Here is a 13,699-nt window from a genome sequence, read left to right as displayed (position 1 = left end):
GCAGTTGCTATAGCCCAAGCCTCTGCTTGTTTACTCAGAAGTAAGCTCCACAAACTCAGTGGGACTTGTTGGTAGAAAATGCTCTCAAGACACAATGTACTTGTAAGCTCTGTAAGCTCCTGAAGGATTGGCTATATCAGTGGGGTGTAGCCTAATATGCAAAGGAGTTCCTGCTACAAAAAAACCCCAAACCCTGCTTGTGACCCTGGACTCCCATGGTGGTCTCTCACCCAAATACAAAATAGGGCTAACCCCGCTTTGCTTCCAACATCTGGTGAGATCAGGCTAGACTAGGCTATCCAAGTCAGGTATAGGGCTTTTTCTCATGTAAACCACCTTAAATCCTTATTGGGAAAGAGATAAGAATTTTTAAAAATGCAAATAAATGATTAGGTCAAATATATTTACTTGGAAGTAAGTCCTACCGAAATTGACAGAATTTACTTCAGAGTAAACAGGATTAGGACTTGATTACAAAAATGTGAAGAATCCTCTCAGTTGCTGTATCTGACAATCTTATCTGTCTGCAGAGGGAGGAAAAAGTAGAAGGAAGAAGGCTAATTGCTTTTGCAAAGATCAGTGGCCTGAAAACTGCACAGAGCTAAATTAATGTCATTTAGTGTTAGGATGAGCATCAATTTGGCATTCGATGGGAAAAGCCACAGATGATATTACTATATCTGGTTATATAACTTAAAGTTATAGGAGTACTCTAATGGCCTAGTTTGACATTATACACAATGTATGGATAATGATATTATACAAATTATAACCTTGCTGGCCCTGGTTACTGTTTGGATAGGAGGCCACCAAGGATGTCCAGGGTTGCTACACAAAGGCGGGCAGTGGCAAACCACCTCTGAACGACTCTTGCCTTGAAAACCATAAGGAGTCGCCATAAACTGGCTGTGACTTGGCAGCACTTTCCACCGCTATGGGTAACCTCTGATGGCTTTTTACTCCATGAAAAAGCACCTTTGGGAGAGGGACAAGTAAAAGTGGTGAGATATGTATGCGTGATTTTTTTTCTCTTCTCTGCCCATTATTATAAATTCTACGCTGCCCCCTGCCTGCATTTCCTCTGCCCCCTCCCTCCAGGTTAGATTGTTGGACTAGAACTTGAAAGACCCAGATTCAAATCCTCCATTTGCCAGAGAAGCTTGCTTGGTGACTTTGGGCCAGTCATTCTGAGCCAAACTTACCACCCAGGGGTGTTGTAAAGTAAGGTGCTTTGGGGTCCCTATCAATGCTCCCTCTAAACTGTGGAGTCATGTGAGCAAAAATTCTACTTAGTGAGCTACTGGTACTAAAGTTGTTAGTAGGGATGGGCACAGACCCGAACCCGAACTAAAATCTGGCCCGGACTTTACCTTGTTCGAGGTTCGAACAGTTTGCTTCGAAAGTCACATGTTCAGACCAGGAATTCTTCGAACTTTCTGCCCGGTTTGGAACCTCTTGTGCACTCTTGGTAAAGAAACTCCACCCATGGAGTTTTGTACTGAAAAGTGGGTATGAGTGGGATATTTCCAGCCATCGAGGGACCAGTAGTGACAGTCTGAAGATGACAGGCAAGTCTGATTTCCAATACCAGGCATTGATCTGTCTTCCTCAGGATGAGAGTGGGGGTGGGGATGTATATAATCACTGGAGGTGCATTCCTGTCCTCGGTTTGCATCTGGTTTTTGTGAGTCTTGTTCTTTTTGCGTGTGAAAGAATATCTTTTGATGGACTGGGGGGGGGGGAATTACAGGGGTGGGTGGACATATGAACATATGAAGCTGCCTTATACTGAATCAGACCCTCGGTCCATCAAAGTCAGTATTGTCTTCTCAGACTGGCAGCGGCTCTCAAAGGTCTCAAGCCGAGGTTTTTCACGCTTATTTGCCTGGACCCTTTTTTAGTGGAGATGCCAGGGATTGAAACTGGGACCTTCTGCTTCCCACCAGATGCTCTGCCACTGAGCCACCGTCCCTTCCTCAAATGAGAAACCTGTTGAATTTCCTGGCCTTTATACAAACTGTCAGAGTAAAAGCATCACCTCTCTCTTTTTTCTTCTTGCCTTGCATTCAGAGCTACATTTCTCTCTCCCCCCCTCCCCCGGTCTTTTTCTTTACTGGGAGGAGTGGGAAACATGGATAGATTTTTTTTCATTCAAAACATGTTTTTGATTTGATTTGGGGATAGACTGTTCACTTTTGCAAGTTCTGAAAACTGCCCTTTTCTCTGCATGCTGGCTGTGGGGTCCCCTTTCTGATCCTCCAAAAAGCACCCTGTTTCTTCCTGCATAGCTTGAGTCTCTGCCTGGGGGGTATCCCCCAAACTACCTACAGATTTCTGAGGGGCTTGACTGCCCTCTTCCCCGGCTGTGGGGTATCCTTGCTGCTCCTCCAAAAAAAGCATCCTTTCTCCTCTGCCACATATTCCCACACATTCCCTTAACTAGTCCACCAGTGCCCCTTCCCACATCTGTGCAGTGAATCCCAGTTGCCAGGCTTGGTTGTCCTTGTCACCTTCCCAGGTAGGATGGAAGGCTTGGCCCCAATCAGTCATCATGTCACGAGGGCTGGGTGGCTGGTCCCAGGAAGACACAGCCACCTGCAGCCATGTGGGTGATCCCTGGAGATGTACTCTGGGAGTCTGATGCCTGTAGCTTAACCAGGTTCACACTGTAGTGTCTCAAACTGACGCTGGACAACTCCCCCAAAAAGAGTTTCCTGGATGCCCCTGGTTTGGTGGTCTGCTACTTGGATCCCCCCAAATCTGACATGCATGTAACACGTGGGCCATGTGGAGGGTCACCCCAGGGAGGAATTGTGTGTGTTGAAGGCCTCTAGCTCACCCAGGACAGTTTTTGTCACTCCTGAACCAGGAGAGGTGACATCCTGTTGAAAAGCATTGCACTGAATGACCTTTTTTGGGGGTCTGTAACTCAGCCCCCCGAAGTTCAATGTGGACCAAACTTGGTGGGTACATTGAGGAGAGTGATCTGGAGACAACCTGCCATTTCGAAGCCCTGTGGGGGGCTTTTTAAAAACTGGACCAGTTTGCGAACTGGTTCGCGAACCAAGCTGTGGTTCAGTTTGCGAACTGGTCCAGGAACTGGTCCGGTTCTGTTCGTGAACCGAACCAGCATTTTCTGGTCTGTGCCCATCCCTAGTTGTTAGTGAGTGGTTTGGCTGCTGTATAAATCAGTTTGTTCTGGGGCCATCCTTCCTGACCCCAGTGTGTGAGCTGAAGGCTAAAAACCTGTGAGTTAGCTCACACTAACTCATCTTAGAGGGAACACTGGTCCCCATTGGAGAGAAATGTGAGGTATAAATGAGATAAATAAAGGCCCTGATCATGCCCAGGCTGCACATTCAAGTGCCTTGGACCACTTTTGCAGCCTTGTGCAAAAATCTGCACCTTTTCCATACCATACTTGAAGTGACAGGAGTCCCATATCCTTCAGCAGAGGTTGTGCAGGAATGCTGGTTTTATTGACCCTGGGAAGTAGACTTTCCATTTCCGATGCAAAATGGTTTTCCACAGCTGCATCCATTAATTACCACAAACCCGTAAATTACCAGCAATGAACCTTCACTAGTCAATAATTAGTGTCAGGGACTCCAGCCCGGTAATTTCAATCAATTGGGGGGGGGGGTGGAGAGTGGGGTTTTTTAATGACCAAAATAAAAATTGTTGATGGTAAACAATTGCATAGAAGAGCTGTACATGAGAATGTGAAGTTGCTTTAATCAGTTTTACATTGCCCAGTAGGTCTGGACTGGTCCCATCTTTTCAATGGGTTTTTAATTTATGGATACAATAAAGACATGTGGCGATAGAGCTGGAGGAGGAGATTTATATCCTGCCCTTCACTCAGTATCTCAGAGTGGTTTACAATCTCCTTTCCCTCCCCCTCTCCACAACAGACACCCTGTGAGAACAGCTCTTAAAGAACTTGAGGAAACAGCTCTGAAAGAACTTGTGACTGACCCAAGGTCACTCCAGCAGGTGCATTTGGGGGGGGGGAGTGGAGAATCAAAGCTGGTTCTCCCAGATTAGAGTCCCTGCTCTTAACCACTGCTGGCTCTCTTAAAGGAAAGAAGGGGCTTCGTCGGAGAAACACGGGACTTCCTGGAGGGAGACTGTGATTACTCCAAAGATAAATAAATGGTATCTTCTCTGCCAAAGTAAATCATACAAAAAACCCAATGGGGCTTCACTCATAGCAAGAGGTATTTAGGATTGCAAGAATAGATTATGTAATCTGAAATCCAGGCCTTGGATCGTAAACCTTGCTTCTCTTTGTGCTGCACCACGGGAGTGGTGGAACACATTCATCCAGCACTTAGTGCTTCTGGTCATGCAAGACTTCTGGCGAATCTTGCTGCCCCCATTTATGGCCAGTCCAGCCACGGAATACTCAGTTACTCTTCTGCGATTTATATGCTGACCTTCAGATATCAGGTGCTTGGGATATTAAACATCTAAAATCTAGCCATATAAAAATATTTTCATGGTAATTAAACAATTTAAAAATAAAAGAATAAAAACAGTCAACAGCCATAGGATCAGTGGAACAGGCGGAAAACAAAAACCAGTTTTGATGGGAGGAGAACATAAATAAAATAGGCCAAAGGAAAAAATGTAAATTTGACCAGGTAGCCAGGCTACAGCTAACAATCCCTGGAAGCAGCTGCTAAGGCACATCCATGATGTCACTTCTGGTTTCCACTGCAAGTGACAACAGTGCAATCGTGTGATGCCAGTGCATACTACATTCCTCCTCAATTTTCTCTTGCTAGTCCCTGAGGTGCTAGTGGGCAAAAAAGCAGGATACTGGGAAGTTCTGCTATAGCTTGGGACCTGGTACTCCCCATCTCATTTTTCACTACTGGATCACCATTCTGCTGCTGATCTAGATGAAGGAGTGAACCTTAAAATGGTTGCCTTTAGTTGCTAGGCAACCACAGTGTGTTTCCTCTTCTATCACCATTCCCCTCCCCCCCCCCAGCAAAAAGGCTGACAAGGGAACGGACTGCAGTGTTACGAAGAGTACCTTGATCTGTGAACAGAATAGTAGAGGAGGTCCACTGGGAAAAGGGAAGGGGGAAATAAATGAGGAAACATGGGAGAGCTGTGGTGTGATGATGATATCTAGGGATATGGAATTGTAATGATAAGAAGAGCAGACTGGAATCTGTTAGAACAGTGTGAATCTGCTTTGGATCATTGCACAGTTAAAATTAGATATAAAAAGAGATAAAAAGTTTCTGGAAACTTTGAAGCCACATGGAAAAAAGTCCCCCTTAACAGAAATTTTGGGGAATGCATGCAATGCTTACTTTTCTATCAAATCTAAACTAGTTTTTCCTACATAACACCATAAAACGCATTGTTTGCAACTTATTTAACACAAAAAATTGTACTATTTCGCATTTTTATGGGATTTAATGTTATTCCCCTTTCCTCAATAGTTCTGGGATTTTGAGGGGGAGGCTTTCACATCTCTAGTCTCATCTCTGCGATGAGAACAACAATCACTATTATATTTTGAAGTCACATGAAGGAAAAATGTTTCAGAAAAATAATCACACCAAATTGAAGGTAATTTGTCTCCGTGTTGGACTTCCGGAAAGATGGCGTGGTGAGACACAGGGCATTGCTGAGCTCCGGCGTGCACTGTGATTTGGAGCGCTCCAGAGAGGTCCCTCTTCGCAGGGGGTCTCTTAAGAAGCGTCTGAAAGACGCATCGAAGCTTGGGGGAGCTGGTTGGGGGCTTAGGAGGAACGCGGAGGCGTCCCTTTTACCCCAGCCTGTCCCTCGCCTGGAGCTCTCTAACGCGTTGCGCAACAACCAGGCCTCCGGAACAGGAGCGGAGGGGGCGACCGAACTCAGACGAACTGCCCTAAGCTAAGACTAAATTGGAAAACTGCTAATTATTAACACAAACGAAACATCAAAAGAGAGTCTACTGAAGAATATAAAAAGTACCGTTCGGCGGAGAAGTGGGGAAGCGAAAGGCGGATCGGAAGCGGCTGGCGGCGCGGTGCGGCAACGGAGAGGCGGAAGGGGCCGTACGAGAGGTCTGACCGGGCGAGAGCGGCGGTGGCGGCTGAATAGCTCTGGCTGAGCGGATCAGACATTTACTAGAGTCCGAGGCATCGGCGGCCTGACGCAGGCGGAGACGGCGGAGCAGAGTTTGGAGAAGGTGCCGGGGCGTCGGGGCGAGTGGACGGGAGGAGATACGAAAGCGGGCGGCGAAATGATGAAGCGGTGAAGCGGAGGAACAGCAACGGGTTTGTTGAACAGATGTGGTGAACGGAGAGTTGGGGAGTAACAGCCTGGTGTATGGTGTGGAGCGAGGCGGCATGGTGGAAGATGGCGCAGAGTGGTGAGTGAAAGAGAGAGCGGTGGCGGAGAGCGGGCTAAGAGTTAAAGACTAGTGATGAGAATATAGAAGGTGTCTGGAAAGTGAAGAACGGCTAATAAGACCGAAAGAGAAAGAGAAGGAGAGAAAGAGAGAAAGAGAAGGAGAGATAGAATCAAGGACTAATCAAGTGAGGGAGAGACAGTTTTTAGCAGGGAACTCTGCGGCTGTCCCTCCCTTGAAGAAAGGGTGAGAAATAAAAGGATATAAGAACCGGAGAAACTGAGACAGAGACTAAGACTAAGACTATATATAATAACTCTCCTGAAGTAGACTGTAAGCGGTTGAATAAAAGGGGAGAAAGAAGACAGAAGAAAGGAAGAGGAAGATAAGAAGACAATAAGAAGAAAGAAGAAAGAAAATAAAGTAAAACTAATAAGACTGGACCTTAAATTAACAGTGGTTCTTAGCTGTAATGTTCATACTGCTTAGCTGCTGAATTGTGAGTTGTGTTTGATGAATTTTGAATATTATATTAATGCCAAATAATGAATTGTTAAAGTGAAGAAAGGCTGGGGGAAGAGATACTGATTTACAATTTATTACTTGTTTAGGTATTGATGAAGGGTGGAATTGATTTACCAATGAAATTGATTTATTGATTTTGGGGGAGACACAACAAAATGAAATGGTGGGGGTTTGATTTAAGTAATTATTAGTAGCAGTCAAAACGGCACATAATTTCTGAATGGCCAATATATGCTAATATCCTGAAGTAATTGCTTTGGGCTGTGATCAATAATTGTAACAGAAGATTGGTGCTTTGTGCGGTGAATAATAACAATTGAACAGAAGCAATATAAAGACAGGAGAAAGTTACTCTACGTTGTTTAAGTGACCAGAAAGACTAAGGATATGGGAGATAAAGAAAAAAAAGAAAGACAGATGGAGGCCAAATTAAAAAAGTGGGCCAGGGTACCTCACCAGGAGGTCAAAGAACTTTACCATCAACAGATAATCAGGAAGCTATAGAGAAGCTGCAAGCAATAATGGTGGCAAGCTTTAAGCAAAGCCATGAAGCTCTGGAAGCGATGAAAATGGATCTGATGGGGGAGATCAAAAAAACAAATGACAAAATGGATGATTTTCAAAAACAGCTATTAGCTAACACACAGCAAGTGCATAGCTTGGTTGCTAAAGTGGAAAGACTGGAAGATCAAAATAAAGCCACCACAGTGACGGTGCGAGAGAATCAAAATGAATTAGTAGAGTTGGAAGACAAAGTAGCGAAATTAGAAATGGAGAAGGCGGCATATGTACTAAGATTCCAGAATATCCCAGAAGCTAGGGGAGAGAACTTGGAGGACAAAATTCTGGAGATACTAAATACAGAGGAAGAGAAATTATTGGAGGGAGGAAAGAGTGAGATTGACTGGGTAAGGAGAATATCTTCCTCCTATTCCAGAAGACATAACTTACCAAGAGAAGTTTTAGTAAGGTTTGTTCGAAGAGCGACTTGTGAAAAGATCCAAAAAAAGGCAAGAGACGAAGGCTTATCCTGGCAAAATATTAATATCAAAGCTTTGAAAGATGTTCCATGGACAATTCGCCAAAGAAGACAAGGATATAAGAAGTTGACCAGCTGGCTATTGAAGCAGGCAATTCAATTTAGATGGCTGGTACCAGAAGGAATCTTTTTTACGTACCAGGCCAAGAGACATAACATTACTACTCTGGAAAAAATGGAAGACTTCTGGAGCAGTTTTGTAGCTTCAAGTAACCAGAGTTCTGATATAGGGGAAGATCAAGAAGAAGAAACAGATCTGTGTGGAAAGGAAGCAGAAGATAGCTGCAAGTTTAGAAGAGAAGGAGTCAGAACAAGACAATTTACTAAAAGAGACCAAAGAGCAACAGAAGGAAGTAAAACGATATTAGGATGAATAAAAAGGCGGGACTACAGATCGTATCGGTAAATGTGAACGGCTTAAATGAACCAAAGAAGAGAAGGAAAACCTTTTTACAACTTCAGAAAACCAAAGCCCAAATAATTTGCCTTCAGGAAACGCATATAAAAGAAAGTGATAAGAAGTTTCTACAAAATAAAAGATTGGGACAGTTATATTATTCGTGTGATGAAGGAAAGAGGAGAGGAGTAGCCATATATGTTCATCAAAATATAGATTCCAAACTGATTTATAAAGATGAAATGGGAAGGATCCTGATAATAGAAACAACAATTAACAAAAAAAAGATATTGCTTGTAAACATATATGCACCGAACGACAAGCAAGAAAATTTCTATAAAAAAGTGCATGAGAAACTAGTGGAATTACAAACGGAAGCCTGTTGCATTATAGGAGATTTTAATGCTGTATTTGACGCTCATAAAGATAAAAAATTTGAAAAGTTAAAGAAAAATCCATCACGTAGTGTCTTGCCAAAGGCTTTTTTCAAGATGGTTGAGGAGTTAAGTCTTATTGATATCTGGAGGGTTAAGAACCCACAAGCAGAAGATTTTACACACTTTTCACAAGCTCACAGGTGCTGGTCCAGAATCGACATGTGCTGGATGATGATAGGCCTGATTCCGCAAGTCACGCAAGCCAATATTCTCCCGAAAACATTTGCCGACCATAATCCATTGCAAGTGATGATACATTGCCCATCAAGGAATAGTCGCTGGACTTTGAACACCCAAATTTTAAAAGAGACAACTTTCTTGGAAGAGGCGAAAAAAGAAATAAAAGAATTTTTTCAGCGTAATGTGGAAGAAGATACCAGCATCCAAAATATTTGGGATACTTTCAAGGCCTTTTTTAGGGGGATGGCTATTAGCTTCACGGCAAAAAGAAATCGGGAACGGATGAAATTATTTAATGAGTTAGTGAAAGACTTAAAAGAGCAAGAGAGACAACAGAAAATTAAGAATACGAAAGAGATAAAAGCAAAAATACAAGCTACGCAACACAGAATTAATTTATGGCTAACAGAAGAACTGGAAAGAAAAATGAAATGGACCAAGCAAAACCTTTTTGAAAATGCAAATAAAACAAGCAGATGGCTAGCTTACAAACTCAAAAAGGAAAAGGAAAAAAAAATTATAAGATCACTTATAAATCAAGAAGGTGAAGAAACTACAAAGGAAGATCAAATGGAACAAATAGTCAAAAGTTTTTACCAAAATCTATACAAAAAACAGGAAATTGAAGAACAACGGCAAGATGAATATATTCAAAGTATTAATGTGAAACAAATTACGAAAGAACAACAGAATGCATTGGATAGTTCTATCACAATCCACGAGATAATTGAAGCAATTAAGCAGCAGAAATCCAATAAAACGCCCGGTCTGGATGGTCTTCCGGTGGAAGTATACAAAACCTTTGAAGATATACTCTTAATTCCCTACAAAAAATTGCTGGAGAAAATTCAGGAGTCAGCAATAATTCCAACATCCTGGAGAGAGGCGTTGATTACATTAATTCATAAAGAAGGAACAGAGTCTAAGGAAATCAAGAATTATAGGCCAATTTCTCTCCTAAATGCAGACTATAAAATTTTCGCTACGATATTGACAAATAGATTCAAGAAAGCAGTAACCAACATAGTGCAAGAAGATCAAACGGGTTTCATACCCGGAAGAATGATGCGGCAGAACTTAAGATTTTTTTGAACATCTTAGAATACTATAAAGATCATCCGGACAAACAATTTGCAGGAATTTCATTGGATGCCGAAAAAGCGTTCGATAACGTGAACTGGAATTTCATGAGCAAAGTATTGGAAGCTGTTGGTTGTGGCAAAAATTTTAAGAAGCTGATTGAGGCCATATACACTAAGCAAAATGCAAGAATTAACATAAACGGAAACAATTCTGGATTTGTGGAAATAGAACAGGGGACCAGACAAGGGTGTCCTCTCTCCCCTCTCCTTTTTGTAACTACAATAGAATTTTTGATTCAAAAAATAAGAGAGGATACTGAAATTAGAGGCCTGAAAGTAAAGAACGAAGAATTTAAGATTCAAGCATTTGCAGACGACCTGCTGTTTTTTCTGGAGGACCCTATCTCTTCGATTGATAAACTAAAAATGAATTTGCAACACTTTGGAGAAGTTTCTGGATTCAAGGTGAATACACAGAAAACCAAATTTCTAACTAAAAATATGACTAAAGAACAAATTAAACAATTAGAAGATAAATCGGGCTTTAAAAAAGAGAAGAAAATTAGATATTTGGGAATTTATTTAACAAATGATGTGAAATCTCTCTATTGTGACAATTACGAAAAGATTTTAAAGGAAATTGAAACAGATCTGGAGAAATGGCGAGACTTGCAAATTTCCCTTTTGGGAAGAATAGCCACAATAAAAATGAACATTCTGCCCAGAATCCTATTCCTATTCCAGATGATCCCTGTCCAACTACCCAACTCGTTCTTTCAAAAACTCAATAAAATGATCTTGACTTTTATATGGCAAAACAAGAAGCCAAGGATTAAGTTAAAAATTCTCCAAGAGAGCAAATTAAGAGGGGGCATGGCCTTACCAAACTGGTATTTATATTATAAAGCCTCTTGTTTAGCCTGGGTCAGAGATTGGTGTCTGTTAGAAAACAAAAGGTTACTAGTTTTAGAGGGAGCAGGCTTAACTAAAGGCTGGCATGCATACATTTGGTATCAGACCTCCCCAAAAAACACCAATTTCCAGGCACATGAAGTTCGAAAAGCACTTTACAAGACTTGGTTTGAGATTAAAAAGAAAATTTATACATATACTCCATTGTGGGTCTCACCAGTGGAAGCAACTACCCACCCTAATTTATATGACTGGGAAAATTCTCAAAACTATTCAATCCTATTAGACAGTAAAAACAATTTAAATCTGGAAACAAACATAATCCCGGACTGGTGGGTCAGATGCCAAATTACGTCAAGATATCAATCTGACAAAAGCGTGGGCTTTCCTAAAGATGCCAAAGTAAACGAATTTGACACAATGATACATGAACCCAAAAATCTTATTTCAAAAATCTATAGTTGGTTATTGGAGATGGAAATGCAGTCGGAAACGGTTAAAGAGAGCTGGATAAAGTGGTTACAGGACTTTGGCTATTCGATCGAATTAGAAGAATGGGAAAAGATTTGGAAATATAATATTAAATTGACCAAATCAGTAGTTTTCAAAGAAAACCTATATAAAATGATGTATAGGTGGTACCTGACTCCAGCGAGATTAGCCAGAATGAACCCAACCTATAACGACAAATGTTGGAAATGTAAAAAAGCTAGAGGGACACTTTACCACATTTGGTGGAACTGTGAGATTGCTAGAAAATTTTGGATACAAATAAGTATATGGATCCAAAAGATTTTAAAGAAAAGGTTGAAACACTCACCCGAACTGTATTTGTTAAGTGTATGTAGAGAAAACTTAACACAGGGTGAGAAAAAACTGGTAATATATATGATTACAACAGCCAGAATCCTCTTTGCAAAATATTGGAAATCCCCCCAAACCCCGTGTAAAGAAGAATTTTTGTTTAAATTACTGGAGTCTGCCGAAATGGATGTTTTAACTATAAGGTTGAGAGATGGAAACTGGCAAGAATGTATAAAAACTTGGGAACCAGTGTATATATGGGCGAAAAGTATGGGATATGATATGAGACAGTAGACTTAATATCCTTATATGCTCCTAAAGCTCCTTTCACAGGTGGTGGTGGAAGATGGGTGGGTATGGGATATATGTTCTTCTGTTTTCCTTTCTTGTATTTTTTGTTGGTGTTTTTTTTTGGTTTTCTTGTTTGTTTGTATTGTTGTTTTTTTTTGAACCTCAATAAATGATAAATTTTCAGGAAAAAAAAAAATTGTCTCCGTGTTAGCCAACTTCATTTCCAATCATTTGACAGCAAAAGGACCGACTGAGCGTGCTCCTACAATGGGAAAGGTTTCCTTTCTGCAACTTCTCCTGGCCATGACGAGGATTTGCTTGACAAGCAGCCACATCACCAACCCAGCGGCTGATGGAACTACACAGTTCGCTGTGAACCTCTACCGAGTTCTTCGTCTATCCCAGAGAAGTGAGAACATTCTCTATTCCCCACTTGGGGCAATGGCAGCTCTGGGAATGGCACATCTGGGGACAAAGGGGAAAGCGCAAAAGGAGATAAGTCGGCTTTTGAACCTGAAAAACGATGCCCGTAAGTATCTGCGGTTGACACTTGGTAAGCTTGGCACACCCCCAATAACTATTTGCCCTCCTCTCTGTTTTTTAAAAATGTGTTTATATGTTTTTATTGAATTTTTAATATATAATTTTAAATGCTGTTTTAATGTTCAAATGTTTTTCTGGTTATTGCTTTGGGGGTCCAAGGGTTGCCCAGTCCCCCTTGTCCACCTGCAAGAAGTGGAACTAGGATCACTAACTCCAGGTTGGGAAACTCCTGGAGATTTGGGAGTGGAGCCTCAGTGGGGTACAATCCCATAGAGTACACCCTCCAAAGCATCCAATTTCATTAATCTCTGTAGTCTGGAGATCAGTTGTAATTCCAGGGCATCCACAGATCCCACATGGAGGCTGGCATCTTTACAGGGCCGTGTTCCCTCTAAGCTCAGTTAGTGTGAGCTAGCTCACAGTTTTTTAGCTCACACATTTTTGTCTTATCTCAGGAAAAATGGCCCCAGAGCATCTAACTCATGCAGTAGCTCGCAACTTTAATGCAAATAGCTCACAAAGTAGAATTTTACTCACAAAACTCGGGGGCATTGATCAAGGGAAATGGTAGCATAAACATGTTTAAAATAACTAAATAAAATAATAGTTACCTAGCCCAGAAGTCCCCTTGTTGAATTTGAGGGTGCTTTTGGAGTTTTGAGAAGAGGGAGTTTGGTGCCATCACAAAATGCTGCCATGGGACAGTGGGAAACAATGGGAGGCACCACATAGCATTAAGAGATTGTAAGCCAAGCACACCCACCAGGATGAGACTGCTGTAAAAAATGACACCCTCTGGGCTCTTCTAAAGCACCTCCTACTCCAGTGAAGTAGGTGGGAAAGCCAAGATTGGTTCTTTGCTTTGGGGAAGAACCATGTGGGAGCCAGGAAACATATTGGTGGACACTGATGGTACCATGTTGGTGGACGCTGATCCAGCCAGTCATCTGGGCGAGCAATTGCAAAAGAAATATCATGCAGGCTGCGGGCAACCAGAGCTGTTCAGTATGGTTTAGAACTTTCTGAAATCATTCTGAACTCTGGTGGCTTTGGGGTTTACTTATTCCAGATGCCATGAGCTTTGTGAAAGTCTGCTCAGCTACTGCCGAATGCAGATTTCTAAAGGAAGCT

The 13,699-nt window shown here is 41.9% G+C and overlaps 1 protein-coding gene across 2 annotated transcripts in view; it reads left to right on the top strand.

Annotated features, from left to right (window-relative positions):
* SERPINI2 (serpin family I member 2) overlaps positions 1-13,699 on the top strand; it is a 71,805-nt gene that overhangs the window by 2,693 nt on the left and 55,413 nt on the right. For both annotated transcript variants that reach the window (XM_060242443.1, XM_060242442.1), the window contains exon 2: positions 12,264-12,554. In XM_060242443.1, coding sequence (XP_060098426.1) covers positions 12,264-12,554 — 291 coding nt within the window. The remainder of the gene's footprint in view (positions 1-12,263; positions 12,555-13,699) is intronic.

Source organism: Heteronotia binoei, chromosome 6 (assembly GCF_032191835.1).
Source record: "Heteronotia binoei isolate CCM8104 ecotype False Entrance Well chromosome 6, APGP_CSIRO_Hbin_v1, whole genome shotgun sequence".
NCBI classification, from domain to species: Eukaryota; Metazoa; Chordata; class Lepidosauria; order Squamata; family Gekkonidae; genus Heteronotia; species Heteronotia binoei.
The sequence above is the reverse complement of the archived record's forward strand: the minus strand, read 5'-3'. Positions and strand labels throughout refer to the sequence as shown.